At 37.6% G+C, this 15,501-nt stretch overlaps 1 protein-coding gene across 1 annotated transcript in view; it reads right to left on the bottom strand.

Moving 5' to 3' along the window:
- The window catches only part of rngtt (RNA guanylyltransferase and 5'-phosphatase), a 112,741-nt gene that overhangs the window by 33,123 nt on the left and 64,117 nt on the right, over positions 1 to 15,501 (bottom strand). Inside the window, exon 12 of the mRNA XM_085134317.1 lies at positions 14,339 to 14,407. Coding sequence (XP_084990443.1) covers positions 14,339 to 14,407 — 69 coding nt within the window. The remainder of the gene's footprint in view (positions 1 to 14,338; positions 14,408 to 15,501) is intronic.

Raw genomic sequence — 15,501 nt, 5'->3', positions numbered from 1 at the left:
TATTGAATAATGACTTTAAAGATTGTCAAAAATAATATAAAATAGTGTGCAAATACTGATAACAGTGCAAATGTTTGCAATATAAAAAAATGAAAAATGTAAACATCTATGTTGGGTGGCTGTAGCTCAGGTGGCAGAGCAGGTCAGCCACTAACCAGAAGGTCGGTGGTTCGATCCCAGGCTGCTCCAGTCTGCATGCCAAATATCCTTGGGCAAGATACTAACCCCGCGTTGCTCTCCGATGCATCCATTGGAGTGTGAATGTGTATGAATGGTAGACTACTTAGCACTTAGGTCAGAAAAAAGTGCTTGTGTGAATGGGTGTGATTGGGTGAATGAATTAGTTGTATAAAGCGCTTTGAGTGCTCAGACAGAGTAGAAAAGCGCTATATAAGAACAAGTCCATTTACCAAGTCCATGTTTAGTGAACTTTGCAGTGTTGCTCTGTGGTGCAGCTACGACACTGTAGCAAAGTTTACACACTATGTCTACTTGATCCACATCTGACTCCGCGAACCCATAATGTTTCCACACCACTGAAGTTTTTTTTTACCTCTCTTTTCAACCAACGGCAGTCACTCTCCTGTCCAAATAACTTCTGCTTAGCTTTCCGAGCCTCCCTCGGGTCCTCTTAATCAGCGGTCCCCAACCCCCGGGCCTCGGACCGGTACCGGTCTGTGAGTCATTTGGTCCCGGGCCGCGAGAGTTGAGGCTCAGGTGTGAAATGTATAGTTTTCAGGGTTTTTATCGGTTTTCAGCGTTATTTTGTTATCGTTTTTATCGTTTACTCGGTTTCCTTGGTCTTTTCACATGTGTTATGAATAAATTTTCTTTTTTTTGGTACCGGTACTAGTTTTATTTTGTTTGAAATGCAGAGAGGTGCGTTCAATTTGCCACACGGAGCAGCGCGAGAGTAAAGCACAAGGGAGGGGCTAATAATTGGCTCAGTCATTTTCAATGATCGTTGGAAGCCCAGATCGTAATTGTGATTAAAATTCAATTAATTGAGCAGCCCTACCCGAGATGTCATCCAATTTGCGCCCAGAGATGTTATTCCGAGCTAGCCCTTCCGAGATGTATCCAGTCTGCAGTCAGAGATCTTATTCTGAGTAATCACAGCAGCCGTAGCCTCTCCAAGCTACGAACCTGCACCGCTTGATGGGCATTATGGCTATCGTAGGCAGGAGCGGAGTGATACATAATATTACCGTATTGTGTGTGTATAACCTCTTTTTAAGTTTTGTGGATATTATACATGGTTATGCTGAGGATATGTCAGCCAATTTCCACTGGAAATGCCTTTTGGTTAAACTGTCAGCAAGGATTTTGCATTTGCACTGTTAAATTTTTTATATAACTTGACTGCACATTAAAAAAAAACAGCTGCTTGTTTAAGTGAAAATACGTTGATTTTTTGTTTTTGCACGAATAAAGTTGAGGAGTTGTAAAGTATTTTGTCTAGTGTCAATTATATCGTCAGTTATATCGTTATCGCAAATTTTCAAATGTATATCGTGATAAATATTTTTGGTCATATTGCCCTGCTTTACCTGGAATTCAGAAGCCTGGAGATATGATGCACATTTACTTATTGCAAATTTCCCAAAAATCTCCTGCACTAATTACAGACTAGTGCAATCGATCGAAAAAAAGGAATGTGACTGGACAAATGATTGCTACTACATGTGATGAATTTGCAATCCCATTGCCTCAGCAATGGCTCCTTCGAAAACCTGGACCAGGTCTTCAAAATGACTTTGGCACCTCAGACATCAATGACACAGAGTTTGTATGTTATCATTTTGTGACTAATTGGAGTTGGAAATGACATGCAATCTGTTTGTGATAATACGGTGATTATCACAGCCATTATGGACTGTTTTCATAAGTTTTGGAAAATTTGTTTGGGGAAAGTTGAGCAACAAAATCAGCTGAGGCCAAAACCTGCTCCAGATTGCAGTGGCAGCTTTAGTTCTTCGTGCTGGAAGAAGTTTGTCATGAAGATACTTTAAATGTTAATAGACTATTCAGACTTTTTCTTTTCCTTTCTTTGTTGTTATTTTGCTGTTGTTAGCTCATGTGGCCTTTGTCAGTCAACAAACTTGAATAATAGTCAGCAGCTTATGTGTCTCCAGGAAAATGATGTATCTATTTTTTCCACCGTTAGTGATGAATCAAATGAAAATACGTCTATTGTGTGAAAACAATATATAGAGAATATGTAGCTCATGTCTTGCCATCTCTATTTTAATATGTTTTGGTTTCTTCTTTAAATTCTACACCTCTACTGCCCTGTACTCTGTCTCCTTATCTCTTGTCTGAAGGCTCTGGATCAAAATACTAAACATTATAATTGGGCCAGCTTTCGGAAATCCCAGCATGATGACACTGTAGGCTGCAATGCAGTCAGCCCTGCTTACTTTGCAGTTTTCTACTTTAACAAACTTCAGCTTTTTGGGGACCAAAATAAATAATTAAATGGAGTCCACAAATCTGCCACAGAAAACCTTTCAACCTTCAATATTAAAAAAAAAAAAGACAGACAGGCAGAGAAAGAGGGAAAAATGCACCTGTAGTCTTTCCTTTAGCCCAAAAAGTAAATTTCAGCTCCTTGAGAAATCTTGAGCTCATAAAAGTCACCAAAACAAACATGATTAACTATTACTTTTTTATAAGAGCTTGACATGTTATCAGAAAAATATCTTTATCACTATTGTGATAAAGTTACTTTTAACATAGATTAAACACTTTGTTGTGACTGTTAGTGCTTAATCATTGACCTTCACTGATGTCAGCAAAGAGAAATAAATAAACTGAGAGGAGGAAAGGAAACCACATGAGAATTTAAAGAAAATAACTGCAAACAGACAATGTGGCAAGTTATTGAATTGCTGCAGATCAGAGATTTGTTACCCTTTCAGTCTAGAAATAAATGTCTGTATTTGATCTGGTGCAATCATATTTTCACTGGGAGAAATCTACCTCTGTCACTTTCACTGTGGCACAGAATTGTGAGAAAAACAGTAAAGCTGAACATCAATATTCAGGACCCCTGCTTTTTTTTTTTTTTTAAATTAATGTACACTATCATGTACACACGCTACTTAAACACATTTTCCCCAAAGAAAATAAAAATAATTCAGATTCAATTATTTTATTTCAATGTTTTTATGTTTAGCACATCAAAATGATCTGGTAATCATCTTAAAATTAGGTAAAAACTTAACCTCAAATGATCAACACCGCATGACATATTGCACAGTAACCCTATTTAATTCACAAAAACCAAGCAGAAATGTGGAGGCATTGTATGGAAAAACTAAGTGCATGGCTCAATAGCCGATAAGCTGAATGACTATATCAGTCTTTCACAGCACTGTGGAGGAATTTCCTCCCACTTTTCTTTATAATGTTGGTTCAGTTCAAAGGCATGTGCAGACATTTACGCATGTACAGCTATTAAGGACCCCTCGGAGCATTTTAATCACACAGAGGTCTCTTTTTAACAGACGCATTGCAATGCCTTGATTCTTTTCTTTTCAGCCATTCAGTTGTAGATTTGCTGCTGGACTTGGGATCATTTTCATGTTGCACGTCAACAACCAACAATACCAAAAATTAAATACTTGTCAAAACGCAGTTTTAACTGATGGCTAGCCATATGAAACATCCAAGGATGACTAAAGAATTGCGATCAAATGTCAAAGAAATGTTAATGCTTGTACTATGTTTCATGGGAAGTTATTTGATTGCTGCTGAGACATTTAAACTCAAGCAGAGGACATGCTGTCTACAGCTTCTCATACATATATTTTTTAAAAGCGTCCAAATCATATGAACGGTTTCACAGACACTAAAGCTTGAATATGAAAAGGAAAAATAAAAGAAGAAGCATCCACATTTTCATTCAACTTTAGCGTAATATTCCCCAGGTATGACATCATATAGCCAATCCACATTAACTTTTTTCCTAAAGTTTAGAACGTCTGAGTTTATATGATTGCACTGCTACTAAAATCTACATACTGTAAATATTTACCCTGAGGGCGATATGACCAAAAATATTTATCACGATATACATTTGAAAATTTGCGATAACGATATAACTGACGATATAATTGACACTAGACAAAATACTTTACATTTCCACAACTTGACTCGTGCAAAAAAAAACCAAAAAACAATCACTTAAACAAGCAGCTGTTTTTTTTATGTGCATTAAAGTTATATAAAGATTTAACAGTGCAAATGCAAATTCCTTGCTGACAGTTTAACCAAAAGGCATTTCCAGTGGAAATTGGCCAACATATCCTCAGCATAACCATGCATAATATCCACAAAACTTAAAGAGGTTATACACACAATATGGTAATATTATGTTGAAGCACAGTACGTATCACTCCGCGAGGCTCCTGCCTACGATAATGCTCCGACAGTCCATCAAGCGGTGCGGGTTTATAGCTTAGCAAAGTCGTACTAAAACATTTGACAGATTTTCCAGCGCCGTGTACAACATAAAATCGTTTCAAGGTCATTAAACACAACCAGAATACCATACATAAGGCACACGGGATTATAAGGGGCACTGTCGATTTTCAGAGGATTCAAAGGATTGATTTGAAGTGTGCCGTATTTTCCAAAAAACACGGTAATAATGACAGCCTTCTAGCATGTGCTACCAAAAATAGGGCTTTGTTGTGTATCTGACGGATGAAAGCTAAACCAGTGCCACGCCACTTAAGCTGTAGCATTTTTACAAACCAATTCTGGTTCATCCGTTTCATTTAACGATCCGCTTTTGCCCTTCTCATTCTCTGTCGCCGCCATGCTTTTTCCGCTATGTGCGTATGAAAACAAAGGCACTGCGCATGCGCGTTTTACCCATATTCTATCGCGATATTTCATTTTCTTATCGTTGCCCAACATTATTCTGGTATTACCGTGAACGGTATGATATGGCCCAGCCCTACTGAGGGTTATGGTATTTATTAAATAAACAAATCCTGTCATCTATGAACTGATTATTTGACAATTACAGAAAGCATAAAACAAATCCAGCCTCTGATTGCTACACAATTATCCATCAACACTTAAGTGCATCTTGAAAAAAGGCTGATTGCTGTGCTTTGAGACACACCACCATAATCAAAGTGAATCTGCCAAATTAGAAGAGAAATCATTCATAATAAATGAAATATTAATTTATGTATAATGCCTGATTTACTGTAAAAGGAAGCTTACTGAAGGGTTCGCGTAAGTACTTTGATTACAGTTTTTTTTTTTAATGTCTCAATTTAATAACATTCTTGTCTTTCGAGGCAAGTGTGCCATGGATTAAAGACAAAAGGCGGGACAAGTCCAATAAATCTGTTCCCAGGAGTAAAGCTTCAGACACACTGGTCTGTTTCTTTGTGAGTCACACTGATGCATGGTTTGAGTGTTGATATGCAAAATGGAGCCGTTGCATTAAAAACAAACCCTTTTGGGAGAAACCGGCTTGAGAAATAAAGGGCAGGGGAAAATCTTGAGGTAAACTGCGGCTATGACACAGACTGAAGAATAAGTGAGTTTACAGAAACTGATTATGCTGATTTATGGAGCAAATAAAATGCGCATTAATGAATGTTGTGCCCTCTAAACTCAAATATCTGTCTCAGATAATCTACAGCAACATGATTCAAAAGCTTTAACTTCACCGGGTCCAAACTGTACAGTATTTGCACTGCCTTAGATTTGTGAATACAGCTTAAATGATGTGGTTTAAAAAAATAAGAGAAGAGAAACATTTTTCTTTGTACTTTTTGCACCGAGATCACCATCTGGAGTGTTCCCATAAGCAATTCTGCCATCTGTGGCAATTCCGTTCAAAATCTTTTAATTCAAACTCTTTCAGATGTTCCCTAAACAAAATAAACATATCCCAAGGACACCATGTGTTGGGTGAGATAACGCGACTAGTGACTGATGGCTGGTGTGGCGCTAACCTTTGTGCTAACATTAATGGGCATTCACTGAAGTAAGACCCTCCTGAGATTAACCTCGAGACCACCCTAATCCCATTCACACAAAAAGAGATTAAGGTTGCAAAGGGTTCTGTAGACACGAACACAAATCAATGACTTAGAAAAACAATTTCAATATGAAGGAGTGTTACTGGCTCGCTGCACACTAATGATCGCTGGAGCTGTTGGCAGTAAATGCTTTTTGCTTTCAACCTCTGTGAATATGCCTTTATTGAATGACTAATGTACTTAAAAGACTGTGTACCTTGAGGATAAAGCTGACCAAAAGATCAGAAGCCTTTTGCATAACTTAAACTCTTGGCCTTCTGTTATTTGAGGGAATTTCACAGCCCATAATGTGTCTGTATCTGGAGGCAACCAGTACACATGAGAGAACAGTGCTCTCTCTGTCACAGTGCATGACTGCATCTTTTCTCCCTTTTACGAAGTAAAAGATAATATTACACAACTTCTCCAAAGTGCTTCTCTCCAGTCATTAATCTTTAATAAATTCTAATGCCAGTCTCATCTCCTTGTCTGACCTACTCTTTTTACTTGAACTTTAACACCATGCTAGGAGCTCCATGAGGCTGTGTTTGTGTGTTGAGCAGAGGTGCACTTTGAGCTAATGCTAATGAAACTATTTAAAAAACGAAGCATACACAAAAAGACGATGTCAATACAATTCAGTGACTTTTAGTGATGAATTTACACAAAGTATCCAGAAGTGGGCTCACACAAAAATATTTAAAATTTAAAGCAAATGATTGAAAGGTGTTTTTATTACCAAAGTATATGAACTTTGGTAAAATCTGGCAGATTTACATCTAACATTTTTAAATCGACTTTTGTTAAAATGAAAAAATAAATAAAAGTTTAAAAAGACCTATACATTAGCAGAGCAATGCTGCTATCATGTCTAAAGCATTAAATGGATGTCACGACTAGGGCTGCCACGATTAGTCGACTAGTCACGATTACGTCGACTATCAAAATCGTCGACGACTGATTTAATAGTCGACGCGTCGTTTGACGCTTTGTAAGATCACAAAAGCCGCAGGAATAAGTAGTAGGATTTAAGAGTGTAATAACGGAATGAAACAGAAGATGGCAGCACTGCATGTACAAGGATGCCAGCTGCCGTTAAACCCCGAAGAAGAAGAAGCTGTGTCCCATAATTCATAGCGCGGCCCAGTACAGTTGTCAACAATGGCGAATATCTCAAATATCTGCTCAGTTTATCAAGACACCACATATTTTCAAAAGCGCTCCGACGTTTTCGGAGACGTCGGTTACCCACTAGCTCGATAGCTAGCCGGGGGCAAGGCTCACTAGAGCCGGTGAGAACACCGGACTCCCAGCAAATCGTTTTCAAACCCACCGCCGTCTTTCGCTACTCAGGTTAAACATGATATATAAGTCACTTAGATAACTTAAAATGTTATTGTTTGGCCTTTTTTAGTATTTTATTTGTTCCTGAGTAAATCGGTTTGGCTGAGATTAAAGTTATAGTTTTTACACAGCTGAATAAACGTCAAGCAGACAGCTGATCATCAGAAGTGTGAGATGCTCGAGAATTTACTCTGGTGTCCTGTTATATTTTAGATAGCAAGGAGTTTATTAAACTTCACCGAAACAATCTGCAAACTTCATTAAAATTTAATAAACCATCATCTTGTCTTTATTTTTAGTTAGCACATACCTTAAACACTTAAAGCTGTAAGCTAATGATAGTTATATAAGAGCAGATGCTGCTGGTGCAATAAGCTGTACGTTTTACATCCAATGGATGATGATCTGATTAGTCGACTAATCGCAAAAATAATCGGTGACTAGTCAACTATCAAAATAATCGTTTGTGGCAGCCCTAGTCACGACTTAAAAAAAGGTGGCAAATATATAGTAAAAACACTACTTTGAGTTACTCTTTTGGTTTATGTTAGAAATCCACAAATGACACAGCTCGCACTGTTTCCTAGTTACAATTTTTTTTTTTTTAAACAAAATTAGTATATGAGTGGCAGATGCTGCTCTCTTAGTTAAATGGCAAACAAACCTCTCACTAAAGCAGGCTAATCACATCTGGCCAGCACGCAATCCTCTAAATAAGATTAGTCCTGAAGCGAATGAGTGCATCCCAACCATAAATCTGACTAAGGTGCAGGTCGCCAGCTCCTAGTTGGCAGCACCCTCACGTGAAAATGGAACTAGAAAAGCCTTAACGCCAGACTGTCTCTGTTTTTGTGTGTTTTTTCAAACACATAATGAATTAAGATACATTAAAGTACTGAATAACATATTATTGTACCAAACCCTCTTAATCATTGAATTCAGATGTTTTGACTCCAAATGCCTCAAGTGTATAAAAATCAAGTACCCAGCCATGCAAACTGCCTTCACAAACATTTATGAAAGAAAGAGTTGTTCTAAAGACTTCACTTAACCCTCTCAGACTTTTTGTTGCTAATGCACAACCAAGTCCTGCAGTGGTACTTCTGAGTTAAAAAACTAATAAAATATGTATGTGAGGTAATCAGGTTGTTAGTTTTTAACTGTTGCAAATCATCAGCGCCTGCCTTGAGAGGGTTAATCTGAGCGTGATATTGTTAAAGGTTGCCACCTCCCTTATATAGTCCTCAATCAAATGCAAGTGGTATTATTGTATAGTGGAAGCATTTCGCAACCATATAATGTGCTCAAGTCCTTCATACATCCCTGACTCAGTAACTTTAGAGTTCTAAACTTTCTCTGGCATTAACATCAGCATAATAACTCTGTGTCAGGAGCTTCATGATATGGTTTCCATGGCTGAGGAGGTCCTGTAGGTTTAATATGCAAGTTGTCTACAACTTAGGGTTATCTGCCCTTTTCATGCTGTTATACTTAATTCTTCATTGTAAACATCTGAGGGAAATTCTTCTCTTGTAACACGTTTTATTTGGTGCAGGCCATTACATATTAGTATTCACTTCCACCTTGATGCTAGATTTCCATCTATACTGCACGCACTAGAACAATTGACTCTTCTGTTATCCAAAATCTAAGTACTGCAACACGGAAAGATTTGTTTCTTTTTATTCTCTAATATCCAGAACACAGAAAGACACAACTTGAAGTGGTATAACTGTTTTTTAGTTATAACTTTTGTTCTGTGGTGCTAAAAAATAGTGAAACTGGGAGCTATAGTGCTTTCAGCACACAGTAAGACATCGGCAGACTATTTTCAAATAGACCTCAAAACAGCAGGTGCACATCTTTCCTATTTGTGTTATGTCCAAAGTGTTGTCAGCGTTGTGCCTGTTACCAACCCTAGTGATGGCAGCTTTTATTATTAACGGTTGAGATTGTACCCAGGCTACTATCACGCTGTTCGGAGTGGTTAGATGCATGCTAAATCATTAACTCCCGTTAAAGCAGAAGTATATCATAATTATTTTTCTCCATCTAGAGCAGATGGATAAAAATTTGTTCAATATAAATAAAAACAGACATTGTTACATAATATTTTCCATGTCCCTTCTATTTGCTTCATCCTTTATTCAAACACTTGTCATCTTTTTGGGTCCCAGCCCATTAGTTTGCCTGGCTTTGCAGGGAGGAAGTAGCTGCTGACCTTCAAAGTTTGGCAAGATTTCATTCGCAGATATGTGAAACAGCTGAAGAACGTTACTTAAAAGACCAGCGATTCAATCACGAATCAAACTGAGTACAGACACTTGGAAAAAATCTCTCTTACAGTGCACCGCCTTTTCAGTGATGTGAAAGGACTTCTATCCAATTCAAAGGTGAGACTCATACAGGGGAGGGGGTGAAAAAAGGCACCTGACAACAAATTGTTTGAACAATGACCTGTCTATGCAATCAGTTTTCTCATTGGAGATCATTTGCACCTGATGATTCCCTTCCTGGCTGCTGAACAGCAATCATTTCAATTCTGTAAACCACGGCTGCCAAAACAAATCACAAACCCCAGTTGACAGCATCGTCCTAATCCATGACTGGGATGCAGATGATGCGGCCGTTTCCTCTGAAGGTTTTTCAAATTCTCAGACACATACATAGTGACGTCAAAGGAGCCAGTGTGCTTTCAACACCCTCCTCCATATCACATTTCACAGAGGCTGCAGATGACTATATGATCATAAATCAATGAATAGCTGCACAATACAAAAACAAAACCGTAGTGCTCTGATTCCAAAACAATTTCTGATAAAGACTGTAAATAATTTATAAATGATAAGGATAATATAATATAACAGAACAATCTTTCAAAGAGTTAAAAAAACAAAACAAATTCAGAAATAATAAACCCTAAATCTAATCGGGATTCTTTCTTTCATGAGAGAGAAAAGAGTAACCCAACCACATTCATAAAAAACCAAAATGCAAATGCAAATCGAAAGAGGAAAACTGAAATTGGAAAGATGATACTGCTGAAGGACCAAAACACCTGCAAAACATAAGAAATTTATTGCACCACATGCTGACTGAGACAGTGATGCATCAATTAAGCAGGCTCTGTGAAACTACTTAGGAATGCAGATGGTGGAGGAAAAGTGCAGCTGTGTAAACCTGCCTCCAGCAAATTTCTTTGCCAGATTTCCTGAGAACTGTGGCTACAAAACGGCTATAGCTACAGTTTGATAATTACTTATTAAATCATGAAAAACAGCAAGAGGGAGAAACACACCGACTGTGTTTTGTGGTTAAATCTCAGATCGATTTAGAATTCAGGTTATTTTTTGCAGGCTTGCAGCCCTATTGTGTTGATTCTGCAATCTCAATGAGAATTCGCTTTACAACAGAGTTAATATTTTATTTTTTTGTGACTAACAAAGAGAAGTTATGCTCACCAACAATTAACCAGTGAAGTTTAGTTTTCGTGGTTCTCTAAATTTAAGTTTTGAATTTAATTTTTGTAGTCAGAGAAAAATCTGTAAGATTCAGACTCAGACAACTGGAGACCCGACAACCAGGTAGTCGTTCTTGTTATACTTAGAACTTTGAAGTCTGCCTCCTGGGGCGCATGTGTAGCTGCTGCACTGTAATGTAATGTCTGTGGATGAGTCCACGTGATCACAAAAAACAGGCAGGCAAGGACATCTATATGGACCTTTGCATTCATCGTCTGAAATTCCAGCTTCAGGTCCCAGTCACACAGGCCCAGAGACCGGTCAGCTACTCCCTGGCGGGATGACTAGGAAAAACATACATTCCTCAACCAGATGGCGACGGACTGCTGAAGGTTGCTGGCAATCACTAAGTACTGCAACAAAAACCTCCTTGAGATTGCTTTGGTCATGAGCAGATTGCCTTGATTGCCCCTAGTTGGTGACTTGTCTGTAAACACTTGCTAACTACTCCGTAAGCATTTAAGATACAAAACCAGAAATGGAAACTGCTTGTGGCGACCGACTGAATTCTAGTCATGCGTGTCTGAGGCCTAAAGAAAGCAATCCAGTGTTGCTTTCCAGTGTCACCCTATTTCTTTTAAATAGTTGCATATTTGTATGAAAAATGTTGGCTTTTATTACACAATTTACATCTCTTTTTTGTGTGTCGACTAGATTTGTTAGCAAACAATGAGGTTTTAACTATGATAGCTCTAATATAAATCAGCTTAATTGCAATTCAATGGCTTCCAGATAGCTATGCTAATGGGAATAGAACCTCATTATGGTACCAATTTCAGGAAAACCCTCAGAAATGGATTTTCAGAAGCTTTTAACTTCCATGTAAATGATCTACTGTACATTAGAAGAAATCTTGATAATCATATATTTATTTTTATATATATATATATATATATATATATATATATATATATATATATATATATATATATATATAATTAAATAATTAATACTAATATAATAATATATATAATATATTATATACATATATATATGTATATGTATATGTATATATGTATATGTATATATGTCAATACGTCGTATTTAACATTCCTGAATAGGCAGTGACCAAAACTGGAAAGTAAAATTTGCGTTCCCTGCTATTTACCTTTGACTCACTCACACATGGTAAATATTTCCAGAGTCAAAACCAAAGATAAGCAGGTGTCTAAACAAAAAAACATTAACACCAATTATCCCTGTAATGAAACTGATGGCTGCCCAGTTCTTTACATGAAAACAAGCTGGATTCACTCTGGCCAAGAACATTCTGCTGTTCTTGTTGTAATTAGGAAAAACTCCCTCACCGCTCGAAATTGTGCCCAGAATACGAAACAGCAAAAACGTTACTTGGTACATGACTCAAAACAATAAAATATTCATAGCTACATTTAGTTAGACAATACTAACATTCAACTTGGTCGAGCACTTTGGATTATAAGATTGCAAATGGATTTCATTTTCTCTTTTTGCACTTTGCAATCAATGCTATCAGAGGCGACCTGGCAGCAGGGTCATTCTGTATATTATAAACAGAATAAACAAAAATCTGTCTAAAACTGTATTACTCTGAACTATTTGCCCTTGACTCTCTAACAAACATTCCAGCTTTTACCAGACGGGCCTATTTTAAACCAGGCATTAACACCTCCACATGGATAAACAGCATAAGCTAAATAAGCACGTGGCCAATGTGGGGTGTCACAATACAAACTTGCAACTTTTACACCTCTAGTCAACATACACTCACCAACCACTTCATCAGGTACGCATGTTGAACTGTTTGTGAAGTCAAATACCTAATCAGCCGATCAACATGGCCCCAACTCAAGTTAAGGGACTTTGGATGGTTGTGTAGTCACTGGTGTCAGGCTGTCTGCTGTGAGTATTTCGGAAACTGCTGATCTACCAGAATTTTCCCACACAACCATCTCAAGGGTTTACAGAGAATGAAAAAGACAAAATATCCAGTGAGGCAGTAGTCTGGATGAAAATGCTTTGATGTTGTCAGAGGTCAGAAAAGAATGGCCAGGTTGCTTGGAGCTGACAGGAAGGAACAGTAACTCGTTACATCCAATGAATGCAGCAGGGGAAAGTGATATAGTGTGATTATGATACTTTTGGCAATATATATATATATATATATATATATATATATATATATATATATATATAAATATATATATATATATATATATATATATATATATATATATATATATATATATATATATATATCTCTTTAAAAAAAAAAAAAAGAACAGAGCAACATTATCATGACTGTAGCTTACAGGCAGCAGCATTTATTTATTAGTGCCAACAAAATGAAGGGCTTTTCACCCTTGTTTTTCAGTGAGCTGCTGTCATTGATGACACACTACCCATTTCAAAGCATAAATCTATTTCCACAAGCTACCATTAGTGCAATATGCTTTGTCACTACTATTGCACAAAGTCAAATGCAAGCACAAAAGTAGCCTAGGAAGTGTTTTGTCTGAAACTTTTAAGTAAAAGTATAAAATAACTGCTTAACCCTTTAGTTAAACAAGTGGAGTCACTTGTTTTACATTTGGGTCACACATCAGCAGCTTTTCGTGTCTTCATAGCCTGGTTGGAGGATGACGTTTATGTCATGTAAACATTTATACTGGTATTTTCATGGACAATTTAATATGGCACAGTCCTTGTGTGCAGAAGATCATCTCTGAATGCACAAAACATCAAACTTTGAAGCTGATGTGTTACACCAGCAGAAGGACACACTGGGTGCCACTCCCATTACACAAGAACAGAGGCTACAATTCACTTAAATTGGACAACAGAAGACTGGAAAAATGTTACATGGTCGGATCAGTCTCGATTTCTCCTGCTACTTTAGGAAGGTAAGGTCAGAATTTGGCGTAGACGATATAAAACCATGGTGGTTCTGTAATGGTGTTGAAAATTGGACAGAAGTTTTTGTAAAATATAAAAACTTCAGTCCAGGGTCTTTCTGCATTAATGTTTGTAAATTATTTCGCAAAAGTAGAATATACTGCAGTGGATTAGAAGTCCTTGAGTCGATTACAGATGATGAAAAGAGGTGTTTTAGTGTTACCGCCATAGGATTTTCTGCTGCTGTAACACCAAGCAAATACGTATTTCAACCAAGTTCGTTTAGGCTGTAACAGAAAACACTATGTGTCAAGTTTACTGCGTACTGTCTTACAGGAAGGCCTGTGAATTCATGTATTGCAGTTTCCTTTACAATAACCGAGGGCAAGACTGGCACAGAGAGTGACAAACGGTGGGTGGTAGTGACAAGCTGTTCGATTCTTTTGTATGCGCATGTAGAAAGACAAAGCGGAGTCTGACAATCAACCTGCAGCAACGGGACTAAGGGTTTGAAAAATGACAAACTGTCACACTCTGTTGAAGGCTTACCCCACATGGCTGGAAGATAAGCCCATCGACTTCATGGCTGACCTGGGATGTGAAACTGCCTTCTAGGAGCTGGAAAAAAAACAAGAAAAAAGCCCAGTTTGAGTCAAGTAAAACAGATTAATGATAAGATTGACAACTGACAGCTTTAGCTAAACTACAGGAAATTACGTTGATTTATGAAGTTTTCTAAAGCTATAGAGCTTGCCAACACTTACCTAACACTCTAAAAGCAATGAAATATCGAGTTTCAGCATAACCGGAAGGCTTATATTTGGCAAATCACTCAGAGTTACAAGGACAAGCCTGATATGTTATTTTCTCCTTGTAGCCTTGAGACTAAGCACTAATCTTTTTTTGACTGATAATGCATCTCTGAGAGATCAATACAGATAACTTGACAGACTAGGTTAAGGACAAAAATAGCAAGAAATCATTAGGTCCCAGATGACGTGAAAGACAGCATTTCATCTCTTCTATGAACACCAACCACTTTAGCTGTTGCGAAGAAAAGGAGAACAATGGCACCGTACTTGAGGAGGGATGCCCAGGGGAGACAGAGTTATTGTACAGCAAAAGCAAATTTTCTACATCATGAAGCACATCAACTGCCATGGCAACGACAGCAAGGATATTAGCATTTCTAAATTAATGCTGAATATACCAGCTGCATTGGGGAACATATGAGGAAATCTCCCAATTCAAGAGCAATTTAAATTTTTGTCCTGTCTTTCAAATAAATACTGTTACCCATCTACAGTCAGTTTTAGGTTTTTACACTGGATACTTCCAGAGCTGCAGTAAAAACACAGTTTACCTATTAGATGACTCTTGGAAACATCAATGGAGGGTAATGAGGAGAAATGGGGAGAAAGACCACGGTTTCATTAAGTGTGGGTTTTAGTATCTAAGCATCAAAAACAAGGATTATCAGGGATATGCTCACTGGCTTCCACCTTGTGTTTGAAAGCCATTAGCCAATGAGTGTGAGGTTTCACAGTTAGACATGTCTCTTGTCATCAAATCACATTTCAAGATGGAGACGGGGAAAAAAAGCTCATCTCAAGGCTATTAAACTCAAAAAACTGGTGAATGATGTCACAGTAGCTACGTTAATCTGGTCTATTGCTATGACCTAACAAAGATTTCCTGTATCAGCTTCCACT

The sequence above is a fragment of the Neolamprologus multifasciatus genome, chromosome 15 (assembly GCF_963576455.1).
Source record: "Neolamprologus multifasciatus chromosome 15, fNeoMul1.2, whole genome shotgun sequence".
Taxonomy (NCBI): Eukaryota; Metazoa; Chordata; class Actinopteri; order Cichliformes; family Cichlidae; genus Neolamprologus; species Neolamprologus multifasciatus.
Note: the sequence above shows the minus strand (reverse complement) of the source record. Positions and strands in the feature narration are given on the sequence as shown.